Below are 18,551 nucleotides of genomic sequence, written 5' to 3'. Positions count from 1 at the left end.
ATACAAACTCAATTCTTGAAGCAATATGTGTCATGTTATCAAGATGATACCAATAGTCAATATTTCACAAACAAAATATCGTAATGTCCGTAAATTTATCTTGCTGTTATGTTACTAGTACAGACAAGCTTAATTGAACGGTAGCCCTGTATTTTTATTTATTTTTCTATGAAGTATAGGATAAAGTTCATTTACCGAAAAGATTAACAAAATCCTATATTTCAAAACGAAAGATTTATACCCTGGAGCCCCCTCATAAGAATCAACTCTCAAGGTAAATAAGATTATTTTTCCTGCAAATTAAATGACATATGTTTTACTATGTTCAGCCTTACGATATACAAGGGAGCATGTTGGCAATATAGTACATTACATATATATTACTTCCTCTGAATTGGAATAAAATTGAGAATGGAAATGGGGAATGTGTCAAAGAGACAACAACCCGACCAAATAAAAAAACAACAGCAGAAGGTCACCAACAGGTCTTCAATGTAGCGAGAAATTCCCGCACCCGGAGGCGTCCTTCAGCTGGCCCCTAAACAAATATATACTAGTCCAGTGATAATGTTCATAAATGTTTAATTTTTAAACTGATAATAAGGGCTTTCATGTTTAGGTTTTTTTAGGTTTTTGTTTTGCAAGTGGTTTTTGAATTACTTGAATGTATACTATCGCTCGTTTAGGGCAATGCAACGTTTTGCATACATTACAACAAGATAAATGACTCCACAGATCAAATTGATTATTTTACAAACGTTGGCGCAATTTAAGTCAGATTATGATATTGAAATTTCGAAACTGCAACTTTCAAGGCAAAAACCTCTGGTTATGATTCATTTCTTTCTAGATCTTCTTTCCTTCCCAATACCGATTTCGTCAATTTCAGAGATATGAATAATGTTGTTGTGTTAACGAGTTTCGGTTTCCTTTTGGTAGTTACATAAATTGTAGTTTTCTTGTATTTCTCTTGTTGTATTATTCATCTTATCTTGTTGTACCTTGTGATTTTTGAATTTGAACTTCACAGCGGAAAATGGGGAAAATATTATCAACTTTGTCGTGCAAACGACACTCCTTAGATATTTATCACGTTCCCGATAAAAACATAAACATAACTATAGTAGCGACCTCGTGTAATTAGACTATTTGGTCTATTTGATATTATGTTATAGGTTTAAGAAATAAGTTAATTGTCGTTTTTACCTGTAGAAGAATAATTTGTTGTATATCTAATCAGTCAACGAAATGGTTCATCGTTGTTGTATTTTCAATGTTGACATTATTTCCTTTTTAATGGTTGAACACGACTTGTGTATGCGTTACCAGTCTCTTGCTAACAGATTAAATTGAAGGTCAGATGTAAGTGAATTATTTATCAGCGATGTTTTGTAGCTAATTTTGACAAACATGGTTTGGTTTCTAAAACCTAATTGTTATTTCACTATTTCACTTTCATTAATGATTGCACCCAAATACAAATCATATTTTATCCTTTTTTATATCTTGTAGCTTATGCTCCTTTTAGATTCATTCTCCTTATTTTGTTAGCTGATTGTGTAAAGAATGATTAAACACGATAAAATTCTTGAGGAATAATCAGTTTTGTTTGAACATACTAAAAGGTGATGTTGAATATACTCGTCACAAAAATACTAGAATATAAAGCGACTTAGAATAGAATCATCGACACTACATGACCGTAATCTTTTGTTTTCACAAATGTCCAAGGTATGAATAAAATGATGTTGAATTCTTCAATTATTATTTCTAATACTGGCTTTATAGAAACGATGTCCAATTATTTTCGGAACTTGAAGCCTTCAAATCAAATGAAAAAAAAAATATGGTAACCGATGTGACAAATAACAGTCATTGAAAATAATTATCACTTTAAAAAAATATATAATTTTTTTATCAAGTAATAAAAGAGGAACGAAAGATACCAGAGAGACAGTCAAACTCATATCTTAATAAAAGTTGCTCGAGAACAACGATGATCATTCATACAGTTTTTTGTAAATAAACTCATCATAGATACCAAGGATTGAAAAATTACATTAATTTCATATCATGATTATTCTCGGAACGAAGATACTATCAATGTTATCGAAATCTGAGAAATATATAAGACTTTATCGTTTTTCATATTGTAGAATGTTCAGTTTATCGCTTTTATTCCATCAGTTAGAGCTTACATACAATCTCAATAACGTTTTGATATACCGAGAAAGAACAGCCATCTAAATAACTGTTAATAAGACAGAATAAAATTGAGATGTACGCTTGTCAATCAACAATATATCATGTTTCTTTGTGTTTATTTTTAATAAAAAATCAACTGCTTTCTGATGTCATTGCACTTATAAATGAGATAATGGGTTACCTTGAATATTCTGGTCAAGACATCTGTTTGTTTATCGTGTTTATTTGATAGATATTCATTGATATAAATTTATGTATATTCAGAACGATAGTGAATGAACCGAAAAAATATATACAAATTAACACTTTACATTCATCGTAGCCGCAGAATATTTTATTATCTATTAGGAAACTTTTGACAATTACCTTTTAATTTTAAAAATATTGGCCGTGATTTTCGGTCATTGAAGTTTTTTTCACTCTCTTTTTTTTTTTAATTTTGTATTTACCCTTTCACATTTAATGTTGGTATCATTGGTCAGATCTTTTTCCTTGATTAATGGTATAAGTTCGCTTGACATTATTAGAGGAAATACTAATTTTGTAATTAGTTAATATGAAGTTTCTTTAAAGTAAGTCTTAGGGATGAAGGTCAGAAATAATAAACTATATCCTTAGATTGGTGATGGGAATACATTGTACGTCGCTAGTAACAATTCACCTTTTATAATTTTAGTATACAGAGATTCTCTCTTAGCATCGGGAGATACTTTTATAGTTTGCATCATAACCTTGTTATCATTTTAGATGTTTTACATGTCTGGAAGAAGCCAGTTATTCCGTGATTTTATCCTCGGTTACTGTCTGGTTTATAAATTTTCGTTTACTGTTTTGTAAAAAATAGGTTCTTAGTATATCTGCCCATTACTTCATAGTTTGCCCAGGCTTTTTATAGCTGATAATACGGTGTGGGTTTTGTTTATTATTGAAGGCAGTAAATAAAATTTCTTAAATCAACATTATGTCTGCTCTGTTGGATAAGTGTCAATCCTACATAAACAATAGAGGCAGCCTAATATATTGTACATTAGTACTTGTATTTGAAGGTTGTCAAATATTGATAATATGACTTAGGTTAACCGCACATGTATCAATGAAACCTGCCTTTCATTTTGCAACGTCGGCTTGAGTTATAGAGTTACCAGCAATGATTGAAACCTTAAGGTGAAGCCTTCGAACAAATGACATAAGTATCCATAGAATAAAAAAGACTGAATGGATTGTCATCTAATAATACATATTGCAAATTGTACACAAGGGAAATATCATGATTCGCACTTAATCAAATAGTTATGTTATTTCCAAAACAAACAAGGAGTTATATTTTGTTATTAATCAATTTTATAATTTGTAATTATTTATAATGTTTTATGTCTCAAGATTTTGCTGGCCGATGTTAACATTGTATTGTGCCCAATTATACATAGCATAATGGAACGTATGTCTATTTTATGTAATATTTAAAAAAAACATAGGATCCTGACGTGAGAGATTTTGCATTATTATCATTATTTTTCATGTGTATAATGTTGAAATAAATAAGGTTTTTGCAGAGGTTATAGGTAAGCACACTCTGAGGGCTCTATTACAAATTGAATATACAATGCATTAACGACACCTTAATAATTATGCTTTTCAAAACTTAACTGTTCCACTAATGGGTGATTGGTTTCCTAGTAGATTTGTTATTAGGTATTTCATTTATAGTTAATGAATATCAATATGGGTTTTATGCTATATCAATCTCTATTCATACCATAAGATTGATTTGAGTGCTTTTGTCTCATTTTAACTGATTTATAAAACACTTTGAACTTGTAGAGGGGTACATTTACAAATAAGACTTTTGTCTGTTATCGCTAAACAAATGAATATAATTTGTGTTTTGAATATTTCTTTTCTACTTCATTCTCAAACACTGCGTATTGTAATTTTAGTATGAAGAATAAAGGGGCGTGCTGTTGGGTGAATGAGATTTGTGTTTGAAAATAATTGCTTTATTTATTAATGAATTGTCCATTTATATCCCGAGGGGTTGGTGCATATAAACAATACAATACAAATATATACACAAGGGAAATATCATGATTTATTTGTATTATATAACTATGCCATTGCTTAAACATGCAAGGTGTCATATTTTGTTATAAAACCAAAACGTAGTATATATATGTTTCAAAAATATAATTAAAATCATAGGTCACCGAGAATTTTCCCAAGCTACAGGTTGTGACAAAATGACACATTTTATATGGAATGTACAGGAAAAAAACATCATTATGTGATTAGAAGCTTATCTAAATGATAGAATTGTAAAATAAAAATACGAGAAGATAGCTTTTTAGAAAATGCTTTAAATGAAAATTCACATTTGTTATCTGAATTCCTCAAAAAAATTTGCTTATTCGATAAAAAATCTGGACCTTAGGTCTTTTTACAATCCACGCACTTGTCTTAATTTTTTCCCTCTATAAACCTTAATAGAACACGTGTTATAGTAAGGTATAATGGATAAAATAATTCTAAGACAAGTGCCCGTGTGTGATAGACACCCATACTACTTTAATTAATATAAGGTGATGGATACAGTACCATTAATAACAATTTATGTAGTACTTATCGATTAATGGAGGAAGATTGATATATTTCTATCATTGTATCTATCTTACTTTATTAAAAAGTTAAAGGAGATTGTAGAATCTATATTCCTTTTATAAGAAAAACGTCAGTCGTGTAAGGACCGTAATTACATATGATCTTAAATGAAAGTAGAGACATTCCAGAATGCCTTCGAAACCACCGTGACAGCATCATGTGTGTTTCACAATGAAGTTCTATAATAATAATATTTTACATCCGTATAGTCATACTGTGAAAACAATCTTCATATAATATATGTAAGCATTAACATTTTCGTTATATTTGTGGGTACGGATGAACCACAAATTCAAATGATCAACGAATTACACAATTACGATAGGCTCTTTATGTAGAGATTGGCAAAACCACGAAATCAAATGGCCACAGTACTACATTTCTTCCTGATTGTTATTCTTTAATACAGGCTTACAATTTCATTGAACACGTGTCTAAATATAAAACCACCGTTACAAAACTTATACACATGAAAGGGTCTCTCTCCTAGATTTGTTATATTTATAGTTTATCTATCATTGCATTTTTATTCAATGATCGTTTTATTTTTGGAAAAATCCAATTCTAAAGGTATCGTATATTACAATTATTGATTTTATTTTTTGGCTGCTCTCTGAAAAAGATGTTGTTTAATTGAATAAAACCATGTAAAACATTTCTAGTGCTTGACGTATATTTTATTCCTTATAGACATCCTCAAACTATTAAGGCATCTTGGTATCTGAGCTAACATTTACAGATGGGTGCGGTCCTAACCTTGACAAAAGTTAACTTAGAGTTAACTTGTTGACTGCTTTCTAAGTTAACTTGAGAATTTTTAAGCAGTCAAGCAAGTTAACTTCGTCGTCGGTGGACCAGACCTATGGTCTGCTTTTTTAGGACTGGTGCAGACCTATTGGCAAGTCTGCTTTTGACCAGTCCTGAGGACAGGTCTGCCCCAGACCAGACCTGTGGACAAGTCTGCTTTTGACCAGTCCTGAGGACAGGTCTGCCTCAGACCAGACCTTTGGACAGGTCTGCTCCTGACCAGACCTGAGGACAGGTCTGCTTTTGACCAGACCTGTGGACAAGTCTGCTATTGACCAGACCTGAGGACAGGTCTGCTTATGGCAGATTATCGTTATAAGAATTTTCTTATCAGACTTGAGCTTTCATTAAAATATGTAAACAACATTCGCATGGTTTATCCACAGCTATCATTTATTATTTACTCACTAGACTCTACTAGATATTATACAAATGCTCTCTTTTATTTGATATACATGTATTCTTATATAAATAAAAAATGGCTATACGATCACACAGAGTTTTTTTTATTAGAAGGCGGATAGAAAGGTTATCCAACGCATCGGAACAATATTCTTATATCACGGGATATCGGCAACATTGTCTACGTTACTTCGTTCCCCGTTGTTTACCTGTCCCTTCCTAAATTTTACTTTATGCATAAATTTATACTTGCATGGATATTTCATTGATATTCACCTTGTTTGCATTGGATTTACTATTCTATTTCCCGCAGAATATTCTAACAGAAATTGTACAGTGTCCGTAAGCATACGGTGTGGTAAAAACTATCAACAATCTCGTCAAATTCGTCAGATTTGTCATTGCCGATATTTATATGGGACGTCCTAAAATTATACTCAATGCGCATTTTAATGAAATAGTTTCCACTTGTCGTTTAACTATAAACAAAATCAATCAACCGACATAATAGATTACAAGAAGAGAACCTCGTATAATTTTTACTACGTTGATGGAGTACCCAGGTCGGCAACGACCTGTTCAGAGTAAATAGTACCAGAGACATATATATGTCTCTGATAGTACAAATGAATTCAGACATGTCAGTGTTGGTACGGATTCGTTGGTACTTTGATGATGTGGCATAATAGTTTTGTTTTACACGTACACCATCATGAACTCCTATATATGATATGTGACTGTTATTATGAATAAAGAGATGAAATTCTGACATTCTCAATTTATTCAGAATATTTTTTGCATTAATAGTTTTCCAATATTATTGATTACGTGTACATTTACGGTCCTACTAAAATGTGAACAGGAGCACCAGGAGAAGACATTAAGGCGCTCGGTACAATACTATGCGGGTATATAGATTTGCAAATAAAAGTGCACATATGATCAGTTTTGGTCAAATAGTTTTGTTTTCCAAGTCAGCATGAGGTATTAAAACTACTGAAATTTTGTTACGTATCAATATTTTGAATAAAAGGAGAACACGCTGGTATCCTAAATTTATGCGAACATTTGTTGTTATCAAATTGCAATATTGCTGTCCATTGTCTTGATTATATTATACATTGATTCCTGACATAAAAAATATGGCTGATTAATACTATGCGGGTACGTCATGGTGTATATAGATTTACAAATTAATTGCACAAATGGTCAGTTTTGGTAATGCGGTCAAATAATTTTGTGGTAAAAGTCAACTGGAGGTATCAAAACTACTGAAATTTTGTTACGTATCAATATTTTGAATAAAATGAGGACATGCTGGTATCCTAAATTTAGGCGAACAAAAATTTGTTGTTATTATATTGCAATATTGCTGTCCATTGTCATGATTGTATTATACATTGAATCCTGACATAAAAAATATGGCTGATTTACTATGCTGGTATATAGATTTACAAATTAAAGTGCATATATGGTCAGTTTTGGTGGATGCGGTCAAATAATTTTGTTGTACAAGTCAACTGGAGGCATCAAAACTACTGAAATTTTGTTACGTGTCAGTATTTTAAGTAAAAAGAGGACATGCTGGCACCCTTTATTTAGGCGAACAAAAATTTGTTGTTATTATATTGCAATATTGCTGTCCATTGTCATGATTGTATTATACATTAAATCCTGACATAAAAAAATGACTGATTTACTGTCTTTGTATATAGATTTTCAAATTAAAGTGCACATATGGTCAGTTTTGGTAATGCGGTCAAATAATGTTGTTGTACAAGTCAACTGGAGGTATCAAAACTACTGAAATTTTGTTACGTATCAATATTTTGAATAAAATGAGGACATGCTGGTATCCTAAATTGATGTGAACAAAAATTTGTTGTTATTATATTGCAATATTGCTGTTCATTGTGATGATTGTATTATACATTGATTCTGGCATAAAAAAAATATGGCTGATTAACTATGCAGGTATATAGATTTACAAATTAAAGTGCACATATGGTCAGTTTTGGTGGATACGGTCAAATAATTTTGTTGTACAAGTCAACTGGAGGTATCAAAACTACTGAAATTGTGTTATGTATCAATATTTTAAATAAAATGAGGACATGCTGGTATCCTAAATTTATGCGAACAAAAATTTGTTGTTATTATATTGCAATATTGCTGTCCATTGTCATGATAGTATTATACATTGAATCCTGACATAAAAAATATGGCTGATTTACTATGTCGGTATATAGATTTACAAATAAAAGTGCAGATATGCATGGTCAGTTTTGGTGGATGTGGTCAAATAATTTTGCTGTACAAGTCAACTGGAGGCACCAAAACTACTGAAATTTTGTTACGTATTAATATTTTGAATAAAATGAGGACATGCTGGTATCCTAAATTTATGCGAACAAAAATTTGTTGTTATTATATTGCAATATTGCTGTCCATTGTCATGATTGTATTATACATTGAATCCTGACATAAAAAATATGGCTGATTTACTATGCGGGTATATAGATTTACAAATTAAAGTGCACATATGATCAGTTTTGGTCAAATAGTTTTGTTTTCCAAGTCAGCATGAGGTATTAAAACTACTGAAATTTTGTTACGTATCAATATTTTGAATAAAAGGAGAACACGCTGGTATCCCAAATTTATGCGAACATTTGTTGTTATCAAATTGCAATATTGCTGTCCATTGTCCTGATTATATTATACATTGATTCCTGACATAAAAAATATGGCTGATTAATACTATGCGGGTACGTCATGGTGTATATAGATTTACAAATTAATTGCACAAATGGTCAGTTTTGGTAATGCGGTGAAATAATTTTGTTGTAAAAGTCAACTGGAGGTATCAAAACTACTGAAATTTTGTTACGTATCAATATTTTGAAAAAAATGAGGACATGCTGGTATCCTAAATTTATGCGAACAAAAATTTGTTGTTATTATATTGCAATATTGCTGTCCATTGTCATGATTGTATTATACATTGAATCCTGACATAAAAAATATGGCTGATTTACTATGCTGGTATATAGATTTACAAATTAAAGTGCATATATGGTCAGTTTTGGTGGATGCGGTCAAATAATTTTGTTGTACAAGTCAACTGGAGGCATCAAAACTACTGAAATTTTGTTACGTATCAGTATTTTAAGTAAAAAGAGGACATGCTGGCACCCTTAATTTAGGCGAACAAAAATTTGTTGTTATTATATTGCAATATTGCTGTCCATTGTCATGATTGTATTATACATTAAATCCTGACATAAAAAAATGACTGATTAACTGTCTTGGTATATAGATTTTCAAATTAAAGTGCACATATGGTCAGTTTTGGTAATGCGGTCAAATAATGTTGTTGTACAAGTCAACTGGAGGTATCAAAACTACTGAAATTTTGTTGTGTATCAATATTTTGAATAAAATGAGGACATGCTGGTATCCTAAATTGATGTGAACAAAAATTTGTTGTTATTATATTGCAATATTGCTGTTCATTGTCATGATTGTATTATACATTGATTCTGGCATAAAAAAATATGGCTGATTAACTATGCGGGTATATAGATTTACAAATTAAAGTGCACATATGGTCAGTTTTGGTGGATACGGTCAAATAATTTTGTTGTACAAGTCAACTGGAGGTATCAAAACTACTGAAATTGTGTTACGTATCAACATTTTGAATAAAATGAGGACATGCTGGTATCCTAAATTTATGCGAACAAAAATTTGTTGTTATTATATTGCAATATTGCTGTCCATTGTCATGATTGTATTATACATTGAATCCTGACATAAAAAATATGGCTGATTTACTATGCGGGTATATAGATTTACAAATTAAAGTGCACATATGGTCAGTTTTGGTGGATGCGGTCAATTAATTTTGTTGTACAAGTCAACTGGAGGTATCAAAACTACTGAAATTTTGTTACGTATCAATGTTTTGATTAAAATGAGGACATGCTGGTATCCTAAATTTATGCGAACAAAAATGTGTTGTTATTATATTGCAATATTGCTGTCCATTGTCATGATTGTATTATACATTAAATCCTGACATAAAAAAATGACTGATTTACTGTCTGGGTATATAGATTTTCAAATTAAAGTGCACATATGGTCAGTTTTGGTAATGCGGTCAAATAATGTTGTTGTACAAGTCAACTGGAGGTATCAAAACTACTGAAATTTGTTACGTATCAAAATTTTGAATAAAATGAGGACATGCTGGTATCCTAAATTGATGTGAACAAAAATTTGTTGTTACATGTATTATATTGCAAATTGCTGTCCATTGTCATGATTGTATTATACATTGAATCCTGACATAAAAATATGGCTGATTTACTATGCGGGTATATAGATTTACAAATTAAAGTGCACATATGGTCAGTTTTGGTGGATGCGGTCAATTAATTTTGTTGTACAAGTCAACTGGAGGTATCAAAACTACTGAAATTTTGTTACGTATCAATGTTTTGATTAAAATGAGGACATGCTGGTATCCTAAATTTATGCGAACAAAAATGTGTTGTTATTATATTGCAATATTGCTGTCCATTGTCATGATTGTATTATACATTAAATCCTGACATAAAAAAATGACTGATTTACTGTCTGGGTATATAGATTTTCAAATTAAAGTGCACATATGGTCAGTTTTGGTAATGCGGTCAAATAATGTTGTTGTACAAGTCAACTGGAGGTATCAAAACTACTGAAATTTGTTACGTATCAAAATTTTGAATAAAATGAGGACATGCTGGTATCCTAAATTGATGTGAACAAAAATTTGTTGTTACATGTATTATATTGCAAATTGCTGTCCATTGTCATGATTGTATTATACATTGAATCCTGACATAAAAATATGGCTGATTTACTATGCGGGTATATATATTTACAAATTAAAGTGCATATATGGTCAGTTTTGGTGGATGCGGTCAAATAATTTTGTTGTACAAGTCAACTGGAGGCATCAAAACTTCTGAAATTTTGTTACGTATCAGTATTTTAAGTAAAAAAAAGGACATGCTGGCACCCTTAATTTAGGCGAACAAAAATTTGTTGTTATTATATTGCAATATTGCTGTCCATTGTCATGATTGTATTATACATTGAATCCTGACATTAAAAATAAGACTGATTTACTATGCTAGTATATAGATTTACAATTTAAAGTTCACATATGGTCAGTTTTGGTAATGCGGTCAAATAATTTTGTTGTACACGTCAGCTGGAGGTATTAAAACTACTGAAATTTTGTTACGTATCAGTATTTTATGTAAAAAGAGGACATGCTGGTATCCTAAATTTATGCGAACAAAACTTTTTTGTTATTTTATTGCAATATTGCTGTTCATTGTCATGATTGTATTATACATTGAATCCTGACATGAAAAATAAGGCTGATTTACTATGCTGGTATATAGATTTACAATTTAAAGTTCACATATGGTCAGTTTTTGTAATGCGGTCAAATAATTTTGTTGTACACGTCAGCTGGAGGTATCAAAACTACTGAAATTTTGTTACGTATCAATATTTTGAATAAAATGAGGACATGCTGGTATCCTAAATTTATGCGAACAAAACTTTTTTGTTATTATATTGCAATTATGCTGTCCATTGTCATGATTGTATTATACATTGAATCCTGACATAAAAAATATGGCTTATTTACTATGCGGGTATATAGATTTACAAATTAAAGTGCATATATGGTCAGTTTTGGTGGATGCGGTCAAATAATTTTGTTGTACAGGTCAACTGGAGGCATCAAAACTACTGAAATTTTGTTAGTATCAGTATTTTGAATAAAAAGAGGACATGCTGGCACCCTTAATTTAGGCGAGCAAAAATTTGTAGTCATTATTTAAATGAAAACTATTGCTGATTGTGGCTGCATAGTTCAAGGATGTATAACTAACAAGGACGTATACACCCAACATCAAATATACTTCTTTTAAAAAATATACATAATATGATTGATTTTGATCTCGGAATATATATATATATTCAGTGCCTGTTATCATTGTAACCGATATCGTTTTTATAATAGATAGATTGTCAGATCACAGATAAATTTGTGTTACGTTCTGTGCGTACTTATTTTCAAATATTTGTATTTAATCCTGTTCATAAAACGGAAGTATTAATTTTCAAATTACTTTATTTTCGATGTTTATACTACGAAAAAAAGATATTATTTTTTTTTAAATCAACGAAGAGCGGTCCTGGTTACAAGTTAACTTAGTGTAGAACAGACCAGTCAAAAGTTAACTTGGGAACAGGTCTGGTTTTGATCGGATTTGTCCAAGCAGAAGTTAACTTTGTGGCAGGACCGGTTTCCAAGTTAACTTATGTTAACTTTATGACAGGACTGTTTCCGAAGTTAACTTATGTTAACTTATGACAGGACTGGTTCGAAGTTAACTTATATCAATAGCGGACCTGTTTCCAAGTTAACTTTTTGGCAGACATAAAAACAGTCCTAGGACCAAGTCCGCTTTTCAAGTTAACTAGATTTTGGTCCTAGGACTGGTCAGAGCAGTCCTATATTTGGTCACAGGTTAACTTTGACCAGTCCAAATGACTGGTTATCAAGTTAACTTGCTGTACAGGTTAGGAGTGCACCCATCTGTAAGCTTATTAAGGTTTCTTTAGGATAAAAGAAAAACATCCGTCTTCAATAATGTATGTAATTAACTAGCACTGATTACTTTGTCGAATGCAACATAATTATTAGTTGGTTTTGTAAAAGTTATTATTTTCTTATTTCAGTGTAATTGTATACATGTAAAGTTGATTGAATGAATTATGTGTTGAGGGATAGTATTGTAAGATTTCATGTACGATGGTTATTCTATTGACTTTAAATTACAAATATTTTGATGCTGGAATTTAAAGAATCAAGCAATCACTAGGTTCAAACATAGCAGTTAACGCTTCTTCGTCAACGTGTCTTCTTGACTTTTAACATTCTCTGCAATCATAAACCATGTACCTATTATGTCCAAATATTGGTCCGCATTTGTTTCTATAGTTTGTTCTTATATTTTGATATTTTGACCTTCTAATGTCGTTGCTTGTTATTAAGAACAGATATTGATTGTTTACTAGTATTTGGATAGCTACTTTTACTATAAAGTAATACGATTAAGATTTTTTTTAAATGTGTGTTGTCTGCAATAGTGCCAGCAGTGTGTACTCGGCGAATTTTATTATACTCTTATCCATTCATTTCAAATTTCATGTATAATTAAAATGATCTTATACTTTTTTTCAGGAGAGTAGTATTTAAAGAAAAAAGAGAAGCAGTGGTTAACATTTAACGCTTTGTTCAACTTCTTCGTCGTTTATAGTTTTTTTTCACAATACGTAATTCTTAGCAAAAGCTTCCGATTTTTTTTTTCTTAATGCTTTTCAACTGTTTACGTTATTTATAGCGTCTTCTACTTTTTTATTCGAGCGTCATTAATGAATCTTTTGAAGACATAACGCATCTCTGACGTACAAGGTCTTAATCCTGGTATCTTTAATGAAGATATTTACTACTCCGGGTGTAAAAATTAATGTACAAAACATAAACATTTATCTCAAAGGTTGTTTGAACAATTAGAAAGCGTCCATCAGTTACAGATCTTTTCGAAATGTTTATAATCAACTATTTCTGGATATTTTGTAGAGAAAGTATGCAGCAGTTTCATTGAACAAAACGACTTTGTGTAGTGCATAATAACTGACAAGAAACGTTCAGAAATTCACAATACTTTAAGATTGTAGTTGTTTTTTTTATTATCATAATTCTTTTTTAACAAAAGACGGCAATAGTGGTGTAAAGCATTTTACATTTCGAGTTTCGTGTTTTCTACGAAGTAGCAGCTTAAATTTTGATACAATAACGTTCTCGTTCATCATACTGAAGGATAGATTTGACATATGTATGATACATTTACGACTGCAGTTTCAATCGCATCTGATTAGTCTTATGTGATACAGCTCATAATTATAAATTAAATGCAACAACGAGGAGGTTCACTTCCGTTTTTATAGGATACCAAGGATTTTAGTTTTGTTTTTCTTTGTTATAGCACGTTGATTTTAAATAATGCCAGGGATCATCATGGGGCCCTTTGCACTATTATTGGGATCGACTATTTATTTTCATTTACAACATTTTTAAGATTACATATAAACCAAGCTCAATATGTTCCAGATCTTTCTAAATTTCAAAAGTACAATATAGGTATTAAATCTGGGTTGACTAAAGTATAACATTTTTCTTTAATGTCTCAAACGCATAAGATGAAGTGTGTCTTGGTATTTTAGAACAGCATATTACAGTTAGGTAAAATGCTAACCAAATATATGTATTTACCAATTTAAAACACGTAATATTAATATAATTTCTAGATATTTAGATAATCGTACGAATTCATAACAACAGATGCTGTTTATCTAGTAGAAGATAAGATATGAACTTTATCAAATGTCTGCAAACAACTGAAACTTGTATTATGTTTAATAACAAACATAGATTATAACAAATAAACTCGCGCTTATTTCGTGTAACTTTGTAGACTTCACAGTGAGAAAGCTTAAATATGATAACTGAGTAATATTGTTTATCTTGAAACGCTTCAATACTCAATCTGTTACTATTAGAATGAACGCGTGTGTTCTTGCAAAAAACAGTCCATATTGTATAACATGTCCTCATACCTTTACCAAGTATTATGTCCCCGAGCTGACAGAGCAGTCTATGCTCCTGAAAGCGCTTGCTTGGCGAAGAGGCAAAATATTATGATTTCAAAGTCTTTCATTAGTCCTATCTGTTAATTAAAACTTGACGAGAAGTTACCATTATGGTTATTGGTAATTTATAGTCAACTTTTAAATAAAGAATGGTTTACGACTTAACACATTTTATAAAACTGAAATAATGTGAATTAATTTCCTATTTATAATCTTGATTAGAATACTTGTCTATATGGATATTCACCCTTACATATTTTTGGACATAAAAGACGAATTTTTGACTGGTCTAATATATATTTATGTAAAGATGTTTATTTGATTCTACAACTCTTACCCTCTCAATCGCTGTACATTTAAAGATTAATTAACCGTCAAAATGACAAATGAACCTAAATTGAAGAGAGAAAACAAAATTCTAAGAAATCAAACGAGTTACATTTGAGAATGCACAGCAACATCGGTGTTTTAAAAATGTGTAGTGGAAGCTCATCATAACAATTTTTCAGTCGCATTCCCCAGTATATAAATATGTTAAAGGACGCTTGTTAAGAAATTAATTCGTTACCTTGGTGCAATCAAGGGTGTACGGAGTTGTACACTGGTGTAAAAGTATGTACAAGCGAGATTACATCAAGATAACTAACAACATTTAACTCATTATATTTCGAAGGCCAACATACATGTCATGTTAAATGACGAAATGTAATTTAGGTTGTTTGATTTTTTTAATGACAATCTGAATGCTCAACAAATATTATCATTAAGGTGTCAGTATCGTCTGTAATTCGAACTATTAGTTTGTCGATTGCTGAATGAGTAATAGGCTTGTTTAGAAAAAATACGGTTTTCTCATTTGAGTGCAATTACATATAGTTGATTGGAGGAATGAGTTGTTTAGGAATATTCTTGTAAAATATCTACTTGTTAGTTTGTTGTTATTTTACTTAAATCAAGTTAAGAATATTCCATGCATACTAAGGTATACATATTGTGAATCAAGCAATAAACTAGGCTGAAAAATAGTTGGCAACACGTTTTGTATTGAACATGATTAGTTACTTCAGGGTACTTTACCTTCGATGTAGATCTGAAATGTGTGAGCTGCAATTATTGAAGGAGTGTGTGCGTGAAGTTCTTGGACGGGGGTCTAAGATTATTTGTAATACGAATGTAAAAAGTAAAATCGCAAAAATTCTAAATTTCGAGGTAAATTCAAAACAGAAAGTCTCTAATCAACTGGCAAAATAAAAAGCTCAAACACATGAAATGTATTGACAACAACTGTCATATTCCTGACTTTGTGCAGGCTCTTTCTTCTTTTGAAAATGGTTTATCAAACTTGGTTTTAAAGCTAGACCCCTCACTTATATGGCAGTCGCATAAAATTCCATTATATTGACAACAATGTGTGACCAAAAGAAACAGACATAAGAAATAACGTTTACTAGTATTTAGAATTGTTTAGGGATGTTTAACTCCTACAGGTGTGACAAGTGATGTGAAAAACATAAATACTTATCTTTAAAGTGTTTTAAACAATTATCAGTTGTATATTTTTTCTAATTGTTGATAATCATCTATTTCTGGCTGTTATGTATAGATATTATGCAGCATCCTCATATAACAAAACTAGTTTATCTAGTGAAAGATATAGTTGCATAACTCAAAAAACGTTAAACTTCAGAAATTCTGAATTCTTTCAGATTGTATTTGTTTCTTTCAGATTGTATTTGTTTCTAGAAGATTGTATTTTTTCTCCAGAAAAACCTCGGTCAGTACACAGAAGGTTCTGGTATAAACTGAAACCTATGATATTTTACTTCTAAAACTAATATTTGATGCTTCTTCTCTAGGCACATGACAGTCAGGAGTACCAAAAGAATACAGAGATAAACAAAATAGGAGAATAAATGTGAACAAGTTGTGATTTTATGAACTTTTCATATTGTCATTTTCGTTTTTACTGAATTCTTATGGGGGAAATGTTTTGCGTTTTCCTAATACATTTGTGTGTTTGCATTGCTCCAATTAACTTTATATCGTAATATGTCAGAGGTAATTTTGATGCACTTCGCCTCATGTGCACTGTAAATTGGATCGATTATTTGTTTACATGTGCAAAATACAAAAGATAACATATAACCCTCAACATGTTTATAAATGTCAAATTTGCAATTAGTGAGAAAAAAAATATCACCTTTTCTTTGATGCCTGTAAATTTGCTTAACGTGAAGAGAATGTTGTTTATCGGGTCAACACATTTCATTCTTTAATACTTATCAATTTAAACATCTATTTAAAATATAGAATATAAATAATTATATAATCATACGAATTATTACACTGCAGGTGCTGTTTATCTAACAAGGGGATAAAATATGAATTATGCCAGATGTCTGCAAACATTTAAAAAAAAGATAATAATGAAACTATGATAATGTTTAGCAGGAACCATAACGTATTACGAATAACCTCGTAGTGAGGAAGTTTATATATGATAATTGAGTTTTATTGGTTATCTTGATATGCATAACAAATTAACTTGTAAGCTTCGGATATAAACGTTTATGCCTACAAGACAGTAGTTCGTATTATTATATTTCCCCATACCTTGACCCAGGCAGACCATGCAATGTATGCTTATAAATGTATTTGTTGTAAGCGTCATATTTAATATATATTCTTCGTTTATTGTCTTGTTATGATTCAGGTCTTTGCTGTTTAAATTTTAAATTGTTTAACATTTTTTGTCAATTCAGAGTCTTCTATAGTTGACTGCGGTATTGATTTTGCTCATTGACTAAGGTGATACGGCGATCGTTTGTCACTAATACCCAGTCTGCAAATTTTATGTTTATGTGAAAACATATGCATAAACAAAATAATGTTGTTTTTTATATAATATAAAGGAGTATACATAATACTTTTTAAAGCCAACATAGTTAGTGAATTGTCAAATATGACAGCGTTTTGATTGAAAATATAGTAATGTCAATACTTGACAATATCGTTTGTAATATATAAAAATACAAATCACTTACATTCAATTGCAAACAGTGAATTTTGGCTTCCATCAATGCCGATTACTACAGTTTTACCGGTTTGGGTTTTATCAGAACTCTCTGCCATCCTTTTGTCTGCTGAATATTTCAATATCCGTTAAATAAAAGAACTATAAAGCACGTTGATAGTTAATCGGTTCAATAAAACAAAGTGTTGCTCTTTAAGACAATACGCCAATCGTTGTATAAAATGCAATAGATTTGTTTGCACATTTATAAATCATGCTTAGCTTTCCAATTATCAGAGATCATTGATTATAAGAACAGAGCAGTATTTAATCAAAGCTCTATATTAAACGCAAGGGACGATAAATTTCTCAAGCGTAATTATTCCACAAGTACTTTACGATGTCTGTCTTTTATTATTGATTGTACCTTTGCTAAAGTATTAATATGAGATCAGAAGCTGCTTGTATCCGAAGCATTGAACAATTAACAGTAATGTGATCATGATCTACAAAATGTAATCAATTTTCACACTGATAAAATGTAAACAGAGTTGGAGAGTTGTCACATTGGCACTCGTACCACATCTTCTAATTTCTAGCAACAGTTATGACATGAAGATAGAAGATATCTCAGCTGCAACCGATGCCACTCCTACCTCAACGTAAACAAAAGAATCGGACAAAGCAC

The 18,551-nt window shown here is 30.9% G+C and overlaps 1 protein-coding gene across 1 annotated transcript in view; it reads right to left on the bottom strand.

Annotated features, from left to right (window-relative positions):
• The window catches only part of LOC134708395 (universal stress protein YxiE-like), a 30,290-nt gene extending 12,033 nt beyond the window's left edge, over nt 1-18,257 (bottom strand). Inside the window, exon 1 of the mRNA XM_063568890.1 lies at nt 17,895-18,257. Coding sequence (XP_063424960.1) covers nt 17,895-17,982 — 88 coding nt within the window. The 5' untranslated portion in view covers nt 17,983-18,257. The remainder of the gene's footprint in view (nt 1-17,894) is intronic.
• Nucleotides 18,258-18,551: the final 294 nt, after the last annotated feature.

This window comes from Mytilus trossulus, chromosome 1 (genome assembly GCF_036588685.1).
Source record: "Mytilus trossulus isolate FHL-02 chromosome 1, PNRI_Mtr1.1.1.hap1, whole genome shotgun sequence".
NCBI lineage: Eukaryota > Metazoa > Mollusca > Bivalvia > Mytilida > Mytilidae > Mytilus > Mytilus trossulus.
The sequence above is the reverse complement of the archived record's forward strand: the minus strand, read 5'-3'. Positions and strand labels throughout refer to the sequence as shown.